The sequence below is a fragment of the Typopeltis vanoorti genome, chromosome 12 (genome assembly GCF_054136105.1).
Source record: "Typopeltis vanoorti isolate ZY-2024b chromosome 12, IOZ_Tvanoo_1.0, whole genome shotgun sequence".
Taxonomy (NCBI): Eukaryota; Metazoa; Arthropoda; class Arachnida; order Uropygi; family Thelyphonidae; genus Typopeltis; species Typopeltis vanoorti.
Genome location: NC_143560.1, coordinates 101913449 through 101936327, shown reverse-complemented (window position 1 = coordinate 101936327; position 22879 = coordinate 101913449). Strand labels below are relative to the sequence as shown.

The 22879-nt window shown below is 36.0% G+C and overlaps 1 protein-coding gene across 1 annotated transcript in view; it reads left to right on the top strand.

Annotated features, from left to right (window-relative positions):
• Positions 1–22879, top strand: part of LOC150101079 (P-selectin-like) — a 337168-nt gene that overhangs the window by 197740 nt on the left and 116549 nt on the right. Inside the window, exon 12 of the mRNA XM_090401605.1 lies at positions 14109–14282. Within this exon, the coding sequence (XP_090257731.1) occupies positions 14109–14282 (174 nt within the window). The remainder of the gene's footprint in view (positions 1–14108; positions 14283–22879) is intronic.

Sequence of the window (22879 nt, the reverse complement as noted above, 5' to 3'; positions counted from 1 at the left end):
CATAGCTATGTATTCATCAGTAGGATAAGTTTTTTTTTTTTTTTTTTTTTTAAATAACGAAACCTGTGGTGCGTTCATAATTAGAAGTAACACACATATAAACCACAGTGCAAATTATTTAATTGTAAATATTTCATCCTAAGTATCTTAGGACATCATCAGTACAGTATTTAAACAAAAATTAGGAATAACATACAGTAGGGCGCATGATTACAATAGAATCTCATGAAAACGTGCATAACGTGCTAAAGTAGTACAAAAAAAAAAAAAAAACGTTAATTATTTAACACAGTTTTGTATGATAATTTCCCATACTTTAGGAATAGTAAGAACGTCGTTGCGGTTTAGGTTTGGTCTGTGTACTAGGGCTTCAGAACTTTCTTTGTATAAACGTTCATGTTTAAATAAAGATCTATGTAAAAGTTTAGCCTTTTCCCAATGGATCCTATGGTTTGGATTTTCAATTCCGTGTTGAGAGAGGCCAGATTTCTGCGGTTTAAGAAGACGAATGTGGTCTTGATGTTCCGAGATGCGTTTCTGAACAGACCTACCTGTCTGTCCAAAGTAAGATAATTTGCAGGAGCATGGAATCTCATAAACACCAGGTAACATCAAGGGTGAGAATTTGTCCTTAGGAGAAGGTAATAAGTTGTACATTTGGTTGATAGGTTTGTAAGTAGTGGCAAAATTGTATTTCTTCATAATTTTAGAAAGACGTTCTGAGATGCCTTTAACGTAAGGTATGGGAATCCTATGCACTTCTTCTTGTCTGGTTTGATGTATGCAGAAGTGACTGATGATTTTTTGAGTTGTTTTGGGATTATATCCATTTAGGATGGCTGTATTTTTGATAACTTCTAATTCCTGGTTTAAAGATTCTTCAGAGGAGCAGAATTTGTGTGCTCTGGAAACTAGTGATTTAATAATGCCAGATTTCTGAGATGGATGATGAGCAGAAGAATTGTGAATGTAGCGACCTGAGAATGTAGGCTTGTGAAAGACGGACGTGGCGATGGAACCGTCTTCTTTTCTTTTGATGTGTAAATCCAAAAAAGAGATACCCTGTGGAGATTCTTTTTCTAACGTAAAGTTGATGCGATGATGAAGAAGGTTAATTTTATCTAGAAACAGTTGTCATTCAGGTTCGGGATGATTCCATACTGCAAATACGTCATCGACATATCTTAGCCAAATTTTTGGTTTGGGTTCAAAAGTGAATATTTTTTCCTCAAGGTGTTCTAGAAACAAATTTGCTAGGTTTGGTGATAAAGGAGATCCTGTTGCTGTTCCTTCCTCTTGCTTGTAAATTTGACCTTTCCAGGTGAAGTAACCTGATGCAATAACAAACTTGAACAATTCAACTATATCAGACGGAAATTTTTGAGTTAGTAATTCTATTGTTTTTTATGGGGAATGTTAGTGAAGAGGGAGACAATGTCGAAGCTGATTAACAAGTCAGTTTTTGATAGTTGAATGTCTTTAATTTTTGTGTGAAACTCAGTAGAATTTTTGATTGAAGAGACTGAGTGGCCTATGTGGGGGCGGAGAAGGTTAGATAAGAATCTTGATAACTTGTACGTTGGACAGCCGATACAGTCTACGACAGGTCTAAGTGGAACATTAGTTTTGTGTAGCTTAGGTAAGCCATAAATTCTAGGAGGTCTTGCATGGTATGTCTTAAGTTTTTTGATTGTTTCTTCATCTAAAGAGGAAGTTTCATTAAGTAGCTTATTTAATTTTCTGAGTTGACGATTCGTAGGATCAAAATCCAATTTGGAGTAAGTATTACGATCTCGAAGAAGTAAATTCATTTTTCGGTCATATGAATTGGTATCAAGAACCACAGTGGTATTTCCTTTATCAGCTCTAGTAATGATTAAATTTTTGTTACGTTTTAAGGAAATAATAGCTTTCAGTTCCGACGGTGGGATATTTAATTCTGAAGGTTTGGCATTGTAGATCACTTTAGCTACTTCGAAACGAAGTTTGTTGGCTTCAATACTGGAGAGATGCTTGATGTTTCTTTCTATATTATGTATAAAGTCTAAATATGGGAAACAATTTGGTGAAATCGCAAATTTATGGCCTCTTGCTAGAACATTTAATTCATCTTTTGTTAGTTGACAGTTAGATAAATTGACTATCCATTTTTCCGTTGGTAATTTGTTAGTGATCTTTTTTCTTCGATTTAATAGATTAAGGTATTTAATATGTAGAGCACTATTGCTTTTATCAAAAGCTTTTTTTCCAGAATTCTTTGAGACAGTTATAATTATTTGTAGAAATTCTTGATTTAACGTATTTGACAAATCTGTTTCTAGTTCTGTAATATTTAAATTGTTTGTTGCTAGTTCATGCTTAGACACTCGTAACTGATTGAGTAGTAAGGAATGACTTGCTTTTTGATAGATTTTATGGGCGCCTGGAGATTTGATGGTTTCTTTCAGAAGTAGTAAGGAATGACTTGCTTTTTGATAGATTTTATGGGCGCCTGGAGATTTGATGGTTTCTTTCAGTTTTGCAAAGGTTGGAATAAGATTATCATGTCTGCACTTTTTTAAAAAAGATGTTCTAGCTCATAGCTTACCCTGTTTTAGTTGCAGTTTTCCTAATAAGTTTGTCTTCTGCGCTGTCAGACCACATTCGTCTTCTTAAACCGCAGAAATCTGGCCTCTCTCAACACGGAATTGAAAATCCAAACCATAGGATCCATTGGGAAAAGGCTAAACTTTTACATAGATCTTTATTTAAACATGAACGTTTATACAAAGAAAGTTCTGAAGCCCTACCACACAGACCAAACCTAAACCGCAACGACGTTCTTACTATTCCTAAAGTATGGGAAATTATCATACAAAACTGTGTTAAATAATTAACGTTTTTTTTTTTTTTTTGTACTACTTTAGCACGTTATGCACGTTTTCATGAGATTCTATTGTAATCATGCGCCCTACTGTATGTTATTCCTAATTATTGTTTAAATACTGTACTGATGATGTCCTAAGATACTTAGGATGAAATATTTACAATTAAATAATTTTCACTGTGGTTTATACGTGTGTTACTTCTAATTAAGTAGGATAAGTTATTTTTATTTTATAGTTTCTAATACTATAAAACTTAAAATGTAGCATCACTTTACGCTACACTAATGGATTTGGGGGGGGGGGGAATATCATTACAATAGCTATCATAACTATTAAACTATGTTGTGTAATTTAATTTTTTTTCATTCACATTTAACATTGCTTATTATATATTAATCATAATTTGTATAAGAATTGTTTATTGTTCCTTAATTTAGGATTACTATTTAAATATTTATTCTAAATTTAACCTACTATTAATTTATTAAGCAATAATATGTGCAGAATTTATAATAACTAAAATATATATATGATGTAACGAAAAGTATTATTATAATTAATTCTATACGCAATGAAAAAGCTGATTAAATAGCTCAAATATTCTGTTTATTCTTATTTGTGAAAATTTAATGTTATGTAATCACTCATGTAGTAGTAGAGCATTATTACATTAGCGAAATGTTTGCGTTCATTTGTTGTCATGGAGACGCATGAAATAAACAAGCACGAGTCGAATAGAGCGTGACCTTCGGACTGAAAGGAGAAAAAAGATATAAGAGAAGATTTTTAATTAGAGAGAAGAGAGGAAGTTTTTGCGGAGCGGAAAGGAAGGTAGGATACAAGCAAAGGAAGTGGAAGAAAATTATAAGTTCTCTAGGGCAGAAATTCATGAGAATAGTGTTTAGAAGTGAGCAAGAATGTAGTGAATCATATACTCAGCTGCAAGTGAAATCAGCTGTTGTTGTAGAGGAAAATTGGTGTCGTAATCGGATAAATAAAGAACTGGACATTCAATGGGAAATTCTGATTACTTCCAGTTAGTCTAGGATTACGTCTTAATTCTATGTTGCCCTGAGAAGAATTATATTGAAATTAACTAGTTTGAGAAAAGTAAACAAGGAGAATTATCAGTGCCTTATTGATGTGCTTTTTTTTAGAGTAGTGAAGCGCGATTAATAGTAGTTCAGTTAAATCGTTGGAGAATTTTTATTAATGTGTTCCGCTAACGTAAATAAGTTAATTCATAAGTGTGCTCACAATTAATTGATGTATTGAAGATTGTATCTGGTAAGAGTAGTAGTCATACTTGTTTGTTTGTTCTAACATTAACATATCTTCGAAGTTCAAAGTCCGGAATAAGATTGCTTGGAATATTGTCTACCTTGATTAGTGCTTCTGTGAATTTTAAACATTAAGTACAGCTGATAGATATGTGGAGACTGATTAAATAAGAAGTTTCGTTTTATTAACTTGAGTTAAGAAAGCTTGTGATTTTGAAACTGTGAATTGTATGTGAAAGTTTAGAACATTGAATTGGCACGAGTGACTTAGCAAGATGTATTAAGTTGATTGTATTGTTTCATTTTAAAGCAGAATTCTTGTATTTGTTATATATCATATATTAAATATTTTATTTTGTTAATCTAAATATTGTGTTTGCCTGAATTCCCTTTTATTGCACCGTTCATAAAAAATTCGAATCTTGCGGGTGCCCCATGTGGAATAGTAAATAATTCGGCCTAAATAAATGAGGAGACTGCTAACTTAATTAAGAATTGATCCTACTATTTTGTATAGACTAATCTAAAAATAGGGTGGCACAGTATAATTATAAATTTCTCTACTTTTGGATCGGTGATCAATTTGCAATTAGTTGTTATATTGATAAGAGTGACTTGAACCAAGATGGCGGATTTAGAACATAACATGAAAATAGAACGTCACGACATTACGGAGCAACGAGGAAATATCTGAGATATCAGCAACGATATGCAGGAGAGCATGTCACTTGTTGATGATGGAGAAGATGACTTGAGTATTCCTGAGGAATTTGTTGGTGTCGACTTGGCTGGGATTCATTTTGCTAAAGGCTGTTAGCATCTCCCCTAGTGAGGCAGCAAGAATCAGTGCAGAGTTTTGGCTATAAGCTGCTGAGGGTCCAGGTAAAATTCGCGGAGAAACAGTAGAAGCGAAAGTTTTATCAGCTGTAACACCCTGCGATGTGAAATCTGGTGCAGGTTTCATGGCTTGATTCTGAGTGGGCGAGGCTAATGCCGCTCTTGTCTTCTGTAGGTTAGAAGGGTGAATTGAGCAGCCCTTATAGTTGGATGGATGTGGGCCACCACAATTCGCACATTTAGCAGGTGTAGACCGTGGTTTTGTGCAAGTGTGTGTGAGGGATGGCTGTCACCGCACTTTACACACTTGTAATCTGCTTTACATAACTTTTGTGCATGCCCAAATTTTGAGCAGCGATGACGTTGATCAGTGGATGCCTTTCTTCTGAGTGGTTCGGTCTTGATGACTAAGCTGCAGACTATCTTAAGGTCGTAAATTTCTCTGTGGTCTCTACTGATCTCCACTAAGACCAAAGGCATGGGGCACTTGTCTGCGTGGTACATGCATGAGATCTTAATTAGTTCAAGGCCTTGTGATCTGAGGTCAGTAGCTATTTCTTCGGATGTAATGGTTTCTGCTAGACCTCTGATGACTACTTTTAGGTTTTTTTCACTCTCAAGTTGAAATGTGTGATATGGGACATTCAGTTTGTCCATAAATCTGGTGATCTGGCAGTAGTCCAAACGCCCCTTCTGGTTAATTCGGATTCCGTCATCTGTGTTCTTAGCTGATATAAATTTGCTGTTGCTGTTCTTCATTGTCTCTGCAATTGATGAGCATTTTTCTTTCGATCTTAGAATAACTGGAGGAATCCTCTCTTTGGGCTGTGCCCCTGAGTCCATCGCTCTTTCTTCAACAGGCTGTGCTGTTGTGTCCATTGGAGCTGTACTTTCCAAGGGCTTGGGTAATATTTCAGGATCTGCTGTGGGGGACTTTTTCTTTCTCTTCTTCCTTCTGACCTCCTGAAAGCCACTGGAGTTTGAATTAGGGATGTTTTCAGTTGTTGTTGCTGACTCACTGGCATTGTCATGTGAAGAGGGAGGAAGTTCAGAAGGCTGGAGGTCCTCTGTCCACTTCAAGAACCTGGTGTTTTCCAATTTTATCGGGCCATTTTGTGTTTAGTATGTTGCCTAAATGCCTGAAAAGAACCAATAGTTCTTTAAAACTGAGATCGTCAAAAGGCAAATCCATGTCAAGGCGAAAGCTTTAATGTGGGGGGCAAGACCTGCCTTGTCCCTTCTGACCGCTACCGGAAAAATTGCGTTACCGAAAACAAGTCTTACCTGCTCTGCTGAACGAGCACGCTGCTGATGCTACAGGAGAGATCAAAACTCGCGTATAATATCTATTTTCACATTAACATATCTATGATATCATTTTTTTGAGATCATAATCAACAAGCACACACTAGGCAATTCTAATGACCAACAACCAAAATATGCACCAAACAAACAAACAAACTCACACCAGCTTATCTTTTTTTTTTTTTTTTTAGATATCAAGGTTGAAGTAATGCAGAAGTCATATATTTCCCATATACAAGTAGTGAAAAGGTGTATCACCTTACTATTCAAGTACTCTGGATCAGAGTTAGATGGTGAAAGTTTTTCTGATCCAGAGTATTACACTTGCTTAACATTTGAATAAAGGATTAAACCAAGAATATGATTTTTTTCGCATCTTTAATTTATAGTATAACCAAATGAAAAACTTTCGATATCTGTTATACCTCTCCTGAAACTCATTCACTGTCAGAGCACTCACAGCTAACGTTGGAATCCATTTCACTCACTACGTTCACCATTCTCCAAGCAAAAAATCTAGTCTGTACGTCCTTATTAATCATGCTCTTATATAACTTCCAAGGGTGACCCACACTAGTTCTCTCTATTCATTTCCGCTTATCAACTAAACTCTACAACCCACACATCTTCAATCTATTCTCATAGGAAGCATTCCACAGACCATCACCAGCTTAGTCACTTGTCTCTGAATCCATTCCTCCACCTTCTGATCCCCAAGAAAACCAGGTGACCAAATCTGTGCACAGTAGTCAAGATGTGGCCAAATCACACCTTATACTTCCCTATTTCTACTTGTTAGTATGTTTTTTAACAACCAAGTAATCCTTTGAACTATTTTACCAATGTTTACAGTATGCCCTCCGAAATTCAACTCTCTATCCACCATTACTTCTAAGTCCATAGCCTCATCAATTTCGCGCAATCGAATACTACCAATGTGATACACGCTATGTAACCTTTTCAACCCAAAGTGCACAACTGCACATTTTGCAACATTAAATTCACAATCATTATTCTTTCCACACAATAGCAGTTAAGTATTTAAATCATCCTGCAAATATAAATATAAACCTCAATGTAAGTGATATGAAATTTTTATTTGGATGTATAAATAGTCAGAATTTTCAAATAATAAATTTTAAAAAAAAATGATTCAGCTCAAAATTGAATTACAGTTATAGATTTGAAATTTAAAGACAAAATTTTCAGTAGATTATGAGATTGAATACAGATTATTCATTGGGATTCTGTTTATTATAGTAACATATAATATCTAAGCTGATGTATCTGTTGATTTCCATTTCTCATTTTTATTAGAATTTGGTTATACTTTTCTGTCTTTCTTTGAGTAATGATTTAAAATTGTTATTTTAATCAGGATCATGAATTAAAAAAGAAAGTTGCAAAGTACCAATCACTAAAGAGAAAAATAAAGTAAAAGTCCTTTTATGAAAGAAAAAATGGTAAAAAAGGTGACGAGTGATTCCAGGATAGCAGTGTATGGAGATTCCATAGTTCTTTTATTTCTTTCTTCATGTAGCTTCCTTAGTGAGAGGTTGCAGCACCATGTCCTTCCAGTTCTCTCTGTTGGTGGCTTTCCTTTTTGTTTCTACATAGCCATGTGATCCTGTCCATGATCTTATATCTTCAAGCCATGTCCTTCGTTTTTTGTCTCTTGATCCTTTTCCCATAATGTTTCCTTCTAAAACTGTTAGTATCCTCTGTCCTGCTGAACCTCTCAGTACATGTCCTGCTGAACCTCTCAGTACATGTCCTGCCAATCTCATCTTTCTCTGGATCATTTCCTGTAATAAAGATCTCTGTGTTCTCATTCTCTGTAGGACATCTGTATTTGTTCACATGTTCTGTCCATGAGATTTTCAGAGCTCTCCTATAGCACCACATTTCAAAGGCCATTATCTGTTGCCTTACTCTCTTCTTGAATATCCAGGTCTCACTTCCATATGTGAAAATTGACCACACTAATGTTCTTATCATTCTTTTCTTTGTCTCGATACTCACAGAACTTCTAAGCAGATCTTTATTTTTCCAGAATGCATCGTTAGCTATGGCTGTTCTTATTTTTATTTCTTTATCTTGCTTTCCATCTGCAGTAAAGCAGGTGCCTAAATTCCATAGTTAGAGGATTAATTAAGGAGGGAATCCATAAGGTCTGCTATCCAGGAGGGAGAATGAGTAGGACATGAGGAAGGAATGAGCAAGACAATTAGTGGTGGTTGTGGGGACAAATGATCTAAGTGGACATAAGGAGCATGTGAGGGTGAATATCGAGAGGTTATTGAGAAGAGTGAATGATAACAGTGTAGTGGAAAAGGTTGTCGGTGTGTTGCTGAGTATGAAAAAAATGAGTTGAGACGGAGAGCCAAAATCATAAATGGTGTACTGGCAGAGCTGTGTGAGGAGAAGGGAGTACAGTTTGTGGATGTATGGCATGTGTTTGAGGGAAGAGGGGAATTACATAGGCATGATCAGTTGCATTTGAAAGACTTTGGAGTTGAGTGCACTGGAGAAAGTGTTGCTAGATGGAAGTACAGGACAATGTGATGCATGCAAGAGATCAGAAGTAAGAGATGAAGTGAAAATATCAGGAGAGCAGAATTGAAGAGACAGAAGTGCTTGGCATTGGAAACAGTAGTAGTGTGAGAGACAAAGAAAGAATGGGAATGAAAGAGAAACAGGGGGGGAGTCCGGGGACAGGGGGAGTGGATGTTGAAAGTGGCAGTGAATGTATGTATGTATGTATGAAGACGGAATATATTATGATGTGGGTGGGGGAGTTAAAACTGAGTGGATATATGTGGTAAATGATGATAAAGGTGATTGGGCAAGGGCAGGTGTGATAGAGAAATCATAACCAACATGTGACTTGGATAGGACCTAAAAATGAACTGTTGTGTTTGTTTACAAATGCCAGAGGTATCAGAAATAAGGGATATGAAATGGTTTCACTGATTGAGTTTATTTGCCCCCAAGTCATTGAAATAAGTGAAATATGGTTAAATGAAGATGATATTCCAATGGGAATAGAAATGGAAGGATACAGTATTTTTTGCAAGGATGGAAAAGGCAAGAAGGGGGGGGGGGGGTGCTGCTGACAATAGCAGGGGAATTATGTCCACATAAGGTAGATGTGGATCACCATTATTATTTAACCTTTATAGTGAACAGAAACTTGAGGATGAAAAAGAAGGAATAAAAATTAATGGAGGAATCATCAATAACTTACGGTGTGCAGATGATGTAGTGGCAATGGGAGATAAGGAAAATGGATTACAATGATATTGTATGAAGTATGGAATGATATGGTACAAAGATATGGTATGAAGGTCAGCAATAAAAAGACAAAGACAATGAAAATAGGCAAAATCATTGAAAATGTCAGCTGTGTTGTCAATGGAGAACCTGTGGAACAAATAAAACATTTTAGCTACTTAGGCACAATTTTTAGTGAAGATGGTAAATTCAATATAGAAATAGACAACAGAATCAGCAAAGCTGGTATGGTTGGAAGTCAACTGAATAAATTCATATGGAATAAGAGAGAAATTAGTCGGAATACTAAATTAGCTGTATACAAGACAGTATTCAAACCAGTTTTAACTTATGGATCTGAGAGCTGGGTTAGAAGTAAAACACTTTACCAAAGACTAGAGACCGCAGATATGAGAGTCCTGAGAAAGATTATAGGCGTGAACAGATGGCATCAATGGCAATATCATATTAAAAACGAGGATATTAGGAAAGAACTTGACATTGTCAGCATCCAGGAATGCGTTAGCAGAGCTAGTCTCAGGTGGTATGGTCACTTAAATAGAATGGGAGAGGAAAGATTAGCAAAACAAGTGTTCTTCCAGGTTGGCAGGAAAACGACCCAGAGGAAGATATAGCTGGGTTAGAAGTAAAACACTTGACCAAAGACTAGAGACCGCAGATATGAGAGTCCTGAGAAAGATTATAGGCGTGAACAGATGGCATCAATGGCAATATCATATTAAAAACGAGGATATTAGGAAAGAACTTGACATTGTCAGCATCCAGGAATGCGTTAGCAGAGCTAGTCTCAGGTGGTATGGTCACTTAAATAGAATGGGAGAGGAAAGATTAGCAAAACAAGTGTTCTTCCAGGTTGGCAGGAAAACGACCCAGAGGAAGATATAGGTGGATTGATACGGTACAAAGTGCCTTAGACGACAGAAATATAAGATCTGATAATGTTGGCGTCTTGACAAGTAACAGACTGATTTGGAGGAAAATTGTAGATAGAAAGTTAGTAATGATGTAATTTTTTCATGTAGTACTATCATATCCTGTACACCCCCTTGAGGGTACATGGCAGGAATTTGATGATGATGATGATAAATTGTTCAGAGAATTGAAAACTCCTGTAAAGAGTACGGAATTGGGATTAACACAAAGAAGACTAAGATAATGATAATGGGCAGTAAAAAAGGAGACAATGCAAAAATAAGATGTGGAGGAAAGATTTTAGAAGAAGTGAAAAGATTTCAATATTTAGGTAGTTGGATCTCAAAGAAAGGAACTTCAGAGTTGGACATTAGAAATTAGCTTTACCTAAAAGCTAATTCGACATTTATGGAAATGAAGAGAATTTTAATAAATAAGAATATTAAAATAGGTGTGAGAATTGAAATAGTTGAAGCAACAGTCTGGAGTATTGCAAGTTATGAAAGTGAGTCATGGACACTCAGAAAGAGAGATTGGAAAGAATTAATGCATTGGAAATGTGGTGTTATAGAAGGATGGAAAAGATTAACTATACAGAGAGAATATCAAATCAAGAAGTTTTAAGAAGAGTTGGGATGGAAAGAACACTGCTTAAGAACATAATGCAAAGAAAGACCAGATTTGCAGGACATCTTCAGAGAGGTTCCTCGGGACATCTGACAAGAACTATATTATAAGGGAAAGTTGAAGGGACGAGGAGACGTGGAAGGCCAATCAAAGAATGGTTTAATGACATCGTGGAATGGACTGGTTTAAGAATGATGGAGGAAACAGACCGAGAGAAATGGAGAAGAGCTGCTCATCTGCTGCAACCCCCTCTTTTTAGAGGATGCTACCGGATGACGACGAAGGTAGACATGAAAGAGGGAAATAGTGGCAATGGTTATGAGGCAATGTGGAGGCTGACAGGAAGATATATTCAGTAGGAAGTTGCTATAGGCCAGGAAATGTGGAGGGTGATGATGAAGAAATGTATAAACAACTTGAATTAGTGAACAAAGGGTAATTATTAAGGATGATTTCATTATAAGGGTATAGTTTGGAATGAAGAGATTGCATTTGGGAATAAGACAATGAATTTCAAAGTGCTTAATTGTCTCGGGCAGCATGTAACGGAGGGCACGCGAGGATCAAAGGTTTTAGATATGATCATTTCATCAGAGGAGGTAATTGTGAGTGGGGTTTCACGATTTCCTCCAGTTGGTGAGAATGATCATGAAATGATCACCTGTAGCTAGCCATATGCAGATTTCTGTGAGGAAAGGATATATATGGAATTATAAGGCTGGTGATTATGACAAGCTTAGGAAACAGCTTGGAGCATAGCATGAAATGAGAAGTTGAGTAGTAAGGAAATAAATGCTGCTTGGGAATTGACAAAGAAATACATAACAGCATCAATGCATGTGAATCTATTCTGAAGGCTGAAAGGCTGAATAACGTAGAATGTAAAATGGATGAATGAGGGCTTAAGCATGAAATCTGGAAAAAGGGACTTTGGAGACAGTACGGGATGAATAATGGTAATAATCAGTTACATGAAAAGTATAAAGAACAACTCAGGAGACTGACTCAGTTTAAGGAAAACAAAAGTGCAGTATGAGCAGAAATTGGCAAATCAGGTGAAGAAAATCCTGGAGTTTTTTTAGATATGTGGCAAGTAGAAGGAAGAATGGTCATATTAAGATAATGTTAATGGATGAAAATGGTAGAATGGTAACTACTGCAGAAGACATCGTTGAGGTATTCAGTGATCAATTTATGAGGGTGTTTCATCCTCATTGAGGTGAAATCATGAGAAACTTAAGTGTAGAGGACATAGGAGATGATGGCTTAATTGTTAGTGTAAGATTTGTTATTGTTAGTTTGAGGAAATAAATAAATAACCTCGATGTCAATAAGGTGATAGGATTTGATGACATATCACCATATATCTTAAGGAAATGTTCCAGGGAATTTTCAGTAGCATTGGCATACCTGTTTAATAAGAGTCTTACAATAGCATAGGTTCCAATGGAGTGGAAAGAAGGTAAAATTGTTCCACTGTATAAAGGCAGTGATAAGGCTATTGCTTCAAATTATAGGCTAATATGTAGCCTATAATTGATTACAGTAGGATACAGAAATGGATTGATAACAGCAGTATTCTCTGTGATTATCAATATGAGTTTGTTAAAGGGAAATCGTGTTTTCCTAACTTATATACTATAACAAGTTGACGAATACTTTGTACAGCTGAGATGCATATACAGTGGTGTACTCAGATTTTGCAGAAGTGTTTGATGGACTGCCACACAACAAGTTGTTAAATAAATTGAAACAGATGGGATTTGATAACAGACTTCTGAGTTGGATCAGTGACTTGCTGTCAGATAGATATCAGAAAGTTGTATATAAGGATGCAGTATCCTGAAAGAAGGAGGTCAATAGTGATGTACTGCAGGGATCAGTTTTCGGGCCATTTTTGTTTAATTTGTATGTTAATGATATTGGGATAGGCTTAACTAGTGATATGCAACTGTTTGCATATGAGGCAAAATTGGGGAGAGCATTGCAGAGTCAAGCAGATGTTTTGGGCTTACAGGAGGACTTGAATAGATTGCATGAATGGGCAGGTAAGTGGAACTATGAGTTCAATGTTACAAAGTGTAAGGTTTTGAGGTTTGGTAAGCAACAATGGGATGCAAGTTATACACTTCGTGGGGAAAGTTTAAAGGAAGTAGAGGAATGAAAGCTCTGGGAGTGATGGTGGACAAGGACCTGAAATTCATTGGCCACATTGCACAAGTTGTGAAGACCTCACATTGGATTACGGCAATGATGCAGACCTGACATTCAGAAATAGGGAAGTTATGATGCCATTGTATAACGCCTTGATCAGGCCTTATATGTATTATTATGCAGATTTGGTTCTAGATTTTCATGATGATGATGAGGATATGTTGGAAAGTGTTCAGAGAAGATTCACAAAGGTGGTCAGTAGTTCCAAATTCCAAACTCCACATTCCAAAGACTATGGTACCATAGTCTTTGGAATGTGGAGCATGAGGACAGATTGAGAGAATGTAAATTGCAAAGCCTCATGAAGGAGGAATGGGGGGGTATGTGATTGAGACATATAAGCTTGTCAGGGTTTGTTATCGGGTTGACATGGAAGAGATTTTTCATAGAAAGGGAGAGGGGGGGGATTAGAATAAGAGGCCATCACTGGAAACTCTATAAGGAGGGTGTGAGCAGAGGAGTGAGGAGTAGGTTCTTTGCATGGAGAGTGATTTGTGAGTGGAATGCAGTTCCTAAGTGTGTTGTGAATGTAGACACATTGAATCTGCTTAAGGCACATTTGGATGAGCATTGCATGATAGTTGTACCTCCCATGATGAGTCTGACTCCATGGAGGTTAGATGTTAATAAAAATAATAATAATAAATATTCATTTAGATGAAAAAAGGTATCTATTATTTTCTATATGCTAATTATGATTTAGGAGATAAATATTGCTATTCTGGATTTGAATTGAATGCTTTAATTTTTCCTATTATCTTTTTTATCTCAGTAATTAGTTGTGGAAAGCCTGATGTTCCTAATGGTGCATATATTGATAACTCCAGCTTCATTATTCATTCAGAGGTTCATTATCATTGTAGACCAGGACACAAGATGTATGGTGAAAAGATTAGGATATGCAGTTCGGATGGCAAGTGGACACACGAGTCCCCAGTATGTAAATGTAAGTTGTAATTATTATTACTACTACTAGCATTGTTCAGATCATTAACTCTATGAAGTTTATAAAATAAACACTGTTTTTAAATTATTATTGTAGTTATTGTCATCACATCAACCTCAATGGAATCAAACTTACCATAGAAGATTCACTCAGCCAAGAACATATTTATCATATTGAGCCTTAACACTCCAACATTCCACTCGGCAAATTCTCCATGTGTAAAATCTACTCCTCACACCCTTCTTCATCATACCTTAAAATATCTACAAGAATAGACTCTTGTTCTTTCCTTTTACTAACATAAACATCTATATTATATCGTCTTTTCTGCTTATCTACCAAACTTATCTTGGGACCTTCTTCATTGTTTCCACATCACAATGAAAACTAGTCCAAATCTTAGAGCAGTAATCCATGTGTGTGTGTGTGTGTGTGTGTGTGTGTGTGTGTGTGTGTGTGTGTGTGTGTGTGTGTGTGTGTGTGTGTGTGTGTGTGTGTGTTCTGACCAGTGTTTTATACAGTAGCACAACCACCTTCTTATTCCTACTTGCTTTGTCAACATACTCCTTATCATAAAAGCAATGCAATGTGAAGTCTTTTAAACATCTCACAATGGCTTTCTAAACTTCATTCCACTCTCAACCATTTCCCCCAGATCCTGAATCTCATCCACTTCTTGAAGCACAGTCCATCAATACATTACACAGTGTTATATCTCTGCACTCTAAAGTGCAACGCCTTGCACATATTAATATTAAAACTATAATACCACTCATCTGCCCAAGCAAAAAGTCTATTCAAATCTTTCTGAGTGGAATTAACATCGGTAGTGCTCCTTATAATTCTCCCCAACTTTGCATCATCAGAAAATAACCGAATATCCTCGGTTAACCCACGTGAAATACCATTAACATATAAGTTAAATAGCAGAGGAACAAATCCCTAGGGAAGGAACGCCACTGGTTACCTTCTTTGTGACAGTGCTCCCTGTATTGTTCAAAGAGCTAATCTACTTGACCAGTCTGTTATCTATTTCCATCCTCCACATATTTTATACTAACCCATCATGAGGTAATCTATCAATTGACTTTGTGAGGTTCAAGAATTTCACTGTTGTGAATCTCCCTTATCCAAAACATTTATCGCCTTTTCATATGATGCAAGTTGGTTGCTAAAACAAGGCTTATCTTTTACCAACTATAATATGACGAGTCTGACTCCATGGAGGTCAGATGTTAAATAATAAAAAACCATTCCTGACCATCATAAAGAATCCTATGTCAATCAACCCAATCCTATTCCTATCCAACCTCTCCAATACCTTGACTACAATTGCAGATATACAGATTGGTCTATAATTGGAAACTTCTGTCCTAGAACCATACTTGTGGTGTGGTATTATTTTGACTTGTTTCCACTCCTTAGAATCTTTCCTACCACAAGACTTTCATTAAACAATCAGATCAAAGGTATAGCTAATGCTTTTGCACGTTGCTTAACATCTAACTCAATCAACACCTCATATGTTACTAATTTCTGAAGCAAAATCCACCAATAATCAGTTCATCCCCTAACATGTTGCACTATATCATTTACACCAGTATGATGTACACTGATAAAGTGTTTATTAATAACATAGCTACATCTCTTTCAGTGGTCACTATGTTCCCATAACTTGCTTGCAATTTAGCAGAAGAATTCTATTAAGTTATCTTTGGCTCGACTGCCAGTTTCCTCTCATACTGCACTTTTTCTTTCTTTGCCATGCTTGTCAAAATTTTAGTTAACCATTAGCCTAATTTTTAAAATTTTCTTTAATCAAATTTTTTCCAACACTGCTTGCCTTGATTTTGCCAGTCATCTATTTCACTGCTACTCTATTCAGCTCTTAGTATCGAGTTGTGCATTGCTTGGGTCAGATGCTTCCTTATCAATTCCTATGCTCTGTCGACTTCTTTTCTGCACAGTTCGTCAACCCAAGGTGATGATGGTTAGTTGACTATGAAGATTCATCATAATTACTCAACTTATGATTCCACATATATTCTTTTTTTGATATAATGTTTTCCTATTTAACGACTTCCCAGACCAGTACCTAATGATTACTCTTCTCACCATTTAGCAGGAGGTGCTTAAGGGTCATAGCTATATAACTGAGAGGAGCCTTCCACATAGCCTTTAAAGGAATGCGGAGAACTGACCAGGGCTTCTGACCTAATGTCCAATCCTCACCTTCTCGTGGTGCAACCTGTTAGGTATTTACCTCGATACTGAACGAATGAGGATGTGCCGACAATTTGGGATTTAGCTGACCAAATTATATTCTTATTGGCTTACCAAAATATCAAATGATGGTATAACACGATAAAATTTCATGCCGGCTGGGGTGTCGCCCAGTTAAACAAGACCCCCGTTGTTTTTGCCAGGGAACCAGGGCAAACAGCGAAAAGTCAGCTACTGGAACAAATTCTAAAACCAACCCCAATTCAACATCACCAGAGTTCAAGATCGGTACTATCAACATAAGAAGCCTGAATGGCAAAGAAATGGAGCTAGCTGAGGAATTGGATAAGTACCAGATCAACATAATAGGGGTGACTGAAACAAAAAAGGCAAAAACGGGTGAGATCTTTCTGAACAATAAATATAAAATGTTATATTCAGGAAATGACAATCAAGGAAAAGGAGTAGCCATAGTATTTAACACTAAATATGAGGCTAATCTTCTTCAATGACAGGTGGTTTCAAGTAGAGTGATGTGGGCAAATATAAGAATTTGGAACTGGACAATGAGACTTATTTGTGCCTATGGTCCCACAGAAGGTTCTACTAAGGTAGAAGTGGAGGAATTTTTTGAGGCTTTAGAGAAAGCAGCTGACACAATGAAAAAGGAAAAGTTGGTCCTTGTTGGGGATCTAAATAGCAGAGTAGGAAATGATTGTGAGACAAACATATATTTTGGGAAAATTTGGATAAAAGAGCAAAGCTAATGGCAAATACCTGTTGGATTTCTACTCAGGATGGACTGGTTATTACTAACACAATGTTCCAACGTAAAAATGTCTACAAATTCAAATGAGAGAGGAGGCAAAGAATAAGAAAAGTCTCATTGACTATGTTATTGTTGATAGTGATGTTTTCTCCCTGGTTTTCTCTCTAGACACTAGTGTACAGAGGATTTGAAATTGGAAATTATCACCATTTAGTCTCGAGCAGGATAAAATTAAACTTCATATTGAAAAGAATAACATGTAAGAAAGTTTTAAAGCAAATGAGTTAAGCGCTCTCAGGTGTGAACTGTAGACTAAAATACACAAACATTATTGAAGAAAAAATGATAGAGTTTGAGAACAGGAACCAAATCTTTGAGATTCAGTGGTAAGCCCCAAAGAAAACAGTGATTGATTCAGCCAGAGAGGCATGTGGTGTGTGTTGTCTGCAAGGATAGAAAAATCAGAACTCTATGATGGACACAGGAAGTAAAAGAGACAGCAAAGGAAAAGAAGAAAGCATACTAAAAGTTCCTGGCAAATAAGTCAGCTTGTGCTCTTAGAGAATACAGAGACAAATGTAAGAAAGCTAAACACTGTGTAAAACTAGCTAAACAAATGTCATGGGAGGACTTTGGCAAGAACATAGAAAATAAATATCAAGAAAGTGGCAAAATATTCTGGAGGTTGTTGAAGAAGCTTAGGAATGGAAGAAAGAGCGCTGTAAAAGGAATTAGAGATGATAAAGGTGACATGAAAACAGGAGAAAAAGATATCCTTGAAGTATGGAGTAATTACTTTGAAAAATTGCTAAATGAAACAGGCAGTGATGACAGCGCAGTGGTAAAAACATTGACCAGGCATGCAGTCAGGAACACATATCCATACTTGAAGAGATTCAAGTATGGATATGTTCCATACTTGAAACAATCATGTATGTTCCATCAAAAGCATGAAATGTGGAAAGGCAGCAAGAGTAGACGATATTTGACCAGAAATGCTGAAGTATGGTGGTATAAATGTCTTATAGTGGTTGCACTGCATATTTTAAGAAGGCCTGGACAGAGGGACGAATTCCAGATGATTGCAGTAGAGCTCATAAAAAAGGAAAATAAAACTGAATGTGAGAATTACAGAGGTATTTCATTTTGGAAATTATGGACTTTACAACCGTTTTATAAATAACTCTTTTAATTTCCCTACTTTTTGATCTTCATATCAAGATCATCATCTGGAGTATATACAAATACACAAGCACAAGCTGAGTTACATTACATATAATGAGTAAAGAAACAATGAATTTGATCACAGTTTATTCTACTGGCTTGACCTAGTGAAAAAAAAATAAATAAATAATTATTTAGAAACTACATCAAAGCTAAATTCTATTTGAGATAACATGAGAAAACATTCTTTCTTATAGATTGTCTTCTTTCAGTAACAATGATTTCCTATTTTTAGCATTACAATTGTTATTTTTGATTTAGGATTTTGGATTATCTACAGTCCTGTTTATAGTTAACTCTTAGAGAGAGAGGTTCCATGGGTCGGATATGTACCTTCCATATGCTTGGGATTTTTTGACCATCATTATTGTTCAGATTGAGGTGATTGATAAGAATCTCACAGGCTTTCTTAAATTTGTGTTCATACCATGTTTTGGTACAATGTAAATAACTGGTGCTTTTTCAGTCTATTCTATGTAAAGTGTTCAAGGCATGGTCAGAAAGGCCAGCTTCACTATAGTTGTTATATTTAATGTGTCGTTTATGTTCCTTTTGTCTGATAGGAATTGTGCATCCTGTTTCCCCTATATATGGTATATTACAGGTGCAGTAAATATGGTATACTCCAGGGTGGGCCAGCAGAGGGAGTGGGTCTTTGGATGAGTTGAGTAAGCTTTTTAGTTTTGTAGGAGGTTTAAAGGTTGCTTTGAGGTTGTATTGTAGTATTCTGTTTATTTTATCTGATGTCCTTTAATGTAAGGAATGGTTATAGTTTTATTGTAGTCTGGTTTATCTTGTTTTTTTTTTATTGAGGTCTTGTAGAAAATTTTGTTAATAGTGTTTTGGCTGTATCCATTTTTTAGAAAAGTATTGCTGATAATTTTAAATTCAACTTTCAGAGATTGTTCATTGGAGCTGATTTTCAAAGCCCTGTTTTTTAGAGTATTAATGATACCTAGTTTTTGTGTTGGGTGGTAGTAGTAGGAGTTTATGTGTATATATTGGCCAGTATGTGTCAGTTTCCAGTACACAGTGAAGGAAAGACTGCCAGAGGGAAGACGTGTATCTAGAAACGGAAGTGTGTTGTGTTTTTCAATCTCAATTGTGAATTGTATGCGTTTGTGTTGTTTGTTTAGATGGCAAAGGAAAGTGTCTAGTGTCTGGCAGCCATGGGACCAGATCGCGAAAATCTAGGGCATGTTGCTCAAAATGTTCCATATAAAAGTTAGCAATATGGGAAGATAATGGCGAGCCAATGGCTGTGGCTTCTTTTTGTAGGTAGAAAGCGTTTTGCCAAACAAAATAGCCAGAACATAATACATGCTTAAAGAGTGCTGTGATATCTGGAGGGAATTTGTTCTGTGAAAGAAGTATTGTGTCATTGATTGGGACATTCCTAAAGAGGGCAGAGATGTCAAAACTGACTAATAAATCATCTTTTTCTAATCTAATGTCTTTGATTATGTTTATGAAGTGTTGTAAACAGAAAGATTACCAAAGCAAGCCTTAAAGTACAAGCCATTAGGAAAAAGAAAACCAGAACGTCCTCTTAAACGATTCAACAATGACTTCTAAGGCCAGAACAGGCCTAAATCCTTAATATGCATGATGGTGATGTGTGTTTCTGATATAGGAGGGGGAATGACCTACCAACTCCTTGAGGGATGCCGCTAATTTCTTAGCTAGGTGATAATTCGGGCTGTCTATACCTTCGACTATTGGCCGTAGTGATGTGTTTTGTTTGTGTATTTTTGGTGACCGTAAATTCTTGGGGAACAAGCGTAGTGTGGTAGTAGTTTTTTGACTGTGTCTTCAGGCCATGTAGTAATAGATTTAAGTAGTTTCTCTGTTTCCCTTTTTAATTCTGTTGGTTGGGTCATAGTTAACACGTTGGTATGTATTATTGTCCGAGACTAGCAGATTTTTTTTCCAAATAGGTGGGTCAGTTTAGAATGATGGTAGCACTTCCTTTATCGGCTCTAGTTATCACGATGTTCGGATTTGATTTTAATGATTTCACTGCCATTAATTCATGTTTCGTTAGGTTACTTGTTATTGTTTTCTTATGATTTATAAGAATGTTGGCGGTTTCTAAACATATTTTGTCTGCTATATTATTTGGGATGAACCTTAAGCCTCTTTCAATATTACATATAAAATCCAGTTTGTTTATTGATTTGGGTGCTATGGCAAAATTTAGACCTTTGTTGAGTAGTGAGAGTTCGTCTTTGTTTAAGGCATGGTTTTTGATAGGTTGACTACGTTACTGTTACCTGCCAGCGATTGGTGGCTCCTGTTTCTTCTTTCTTCTGGTTGGTTGTTGCTGTTGACTGTGGGGAAATTTGAATATGTCTGTTGGTTTTTTAGTTTTTTGCACAATTCCTATCAGACAAAAGGAAAATAAACGACACATTAAATATAACAACTATGGTGAAGCTGGCCTTTCTGACCATGCCCTGAACACTTTACATAGAATAGACTGGAAAAGCACCAGTTGTTTACATCACACCAAAACATGGTATGAACGTAAATTGGAAGCTTGTGAGGTTCTTATCAGCCACCCCAATCGGAACAATAATAATGGTCAAAAAATCCCAAGCATATGGAAGGTACATATTCGACCCACAGAACCTCTCTCTCTCTCTAAGAGTTAACTATAAACAGGACTGTAGGTAATCCAGAATCCTAAATCAAAAATGACAATTGTAATGCTAAAAATAGGACATCATTGTTACTGAAAGAAGACTATCTATAAGAAAGAATGTTTTCTCATGTTATCTCAAATAGAATTTAGCTTTGATGTAGTTTCTAAATAATATATATTTTTTTTTTTTTTCACTAGAGGTTATGCCAGTGGAATAACCTGTGATCAAATTCATTGTTTCTTTACTCACTGAATCTAATGTAACTCAGCTTGTGCTTGTGTATTTGTATACACTCCAGATGATGAACTTGATATGAAGATCAAAACGTCCGAAAATTAAAAGAGTTATTTATAACACGGTTGTAAAGTCTATAATTTCTAAAATGAATGCTGATCACCATGTAACACTAAAAGATAGGATACAGAGGTATTTCATTACTGAGTGTTCCTTGTAAGATATATGCAAGTATACTTGAGAAATAGCTGAGAAGGATTGTGGAAAAGAATTTTGGTTAAGAACAAGTGGATTCAGGCCAAATAGAGGATGTCAGGATCAGATTTTCACTTTACAACAGATAGTTGAGAAATCATGGGAATATAACAAAGATCTGTATTTAAGTTTTGTCAATCTGGAAAAGGCATAGGACAAGGTGCCAAGAGAGAAGCTATTCAGTATGCTACAGTTATATGGTGCCAATGGATCATTATATCAAGCAATACTTAGTTTTTATTTGAGTTGTAAGTCAGCAATCAGAATTGAAGGAAGTACAGGAAGATGGTTTAATGTTAAATCTGGTGTGAGATGTACATTATCTATATGGATCACATTATGAAGGAAAGTGGTATTAAACCTGATAACAAAATTGGAGATGTTAATCTCAGCTCTTTGCTTTATGCAGATGTTGTTATACTTCTAAATAAATCCTCTACTAGTCTGCAAGATTCCCCAACTAAATTCAATAACTGTTGATATGTTAAGAAGGTCAGCATTAAAAAGACAAAGACAATGAAAATAGGCAGAAACATTCAAAATATCAACTGCATTGTGAATGGAAAACCTATATAACAAGTAAAACATTTCAGCTACTTAATCACGATTTTTAGTGAAGGTGGTAAATTAAATATGAAAATAGACAACAGAATCGACAAAGCTGGTATGGTAGGAAGTCAAATGAATAAATTTATATGGAATAAGAGAAAAATTAGCCAAAACACTAAATTAGCTGTATACAAGACAGTGTTCAAACCAATTTTAACTTATGGGTCAGAAGCAAAACACTTGACCAAAGACTAGAGACTGAAGATATGAGAGTCCTGAGAAAAATTAGGGGTATGAACATATGGCATCAATGCAATATCATATTAAAAACTAGGATATTAGGAAAGAACTTGACATTGTCGGCATTCAGGAATGTGCTAGCAGAGCTAATCTGAGGTGGTTTGCTCACTTAAACAGAATGGAAAGGAAAGATTAGCAAAACAAGTGTTCTTTGCCAGGTTGGTAGGAAAAAGACCTAGAAGAAGACCAAGATATAGGTGGATTGATACCGTAAAAAGTGTCTTAGAAGACAGAAATATAAGATCTGATAATATTGGAGTCTTGACAGGTAACAGGCTGATTTGAAGATAATTTGCAGATAATTTTAACATATTTTTATGAAGTTAGTAATGATGTAAATTTTTCATGTAGTACTATCATATCCTGTATACCCCTTGAGGTTATATACCAGGAATTTG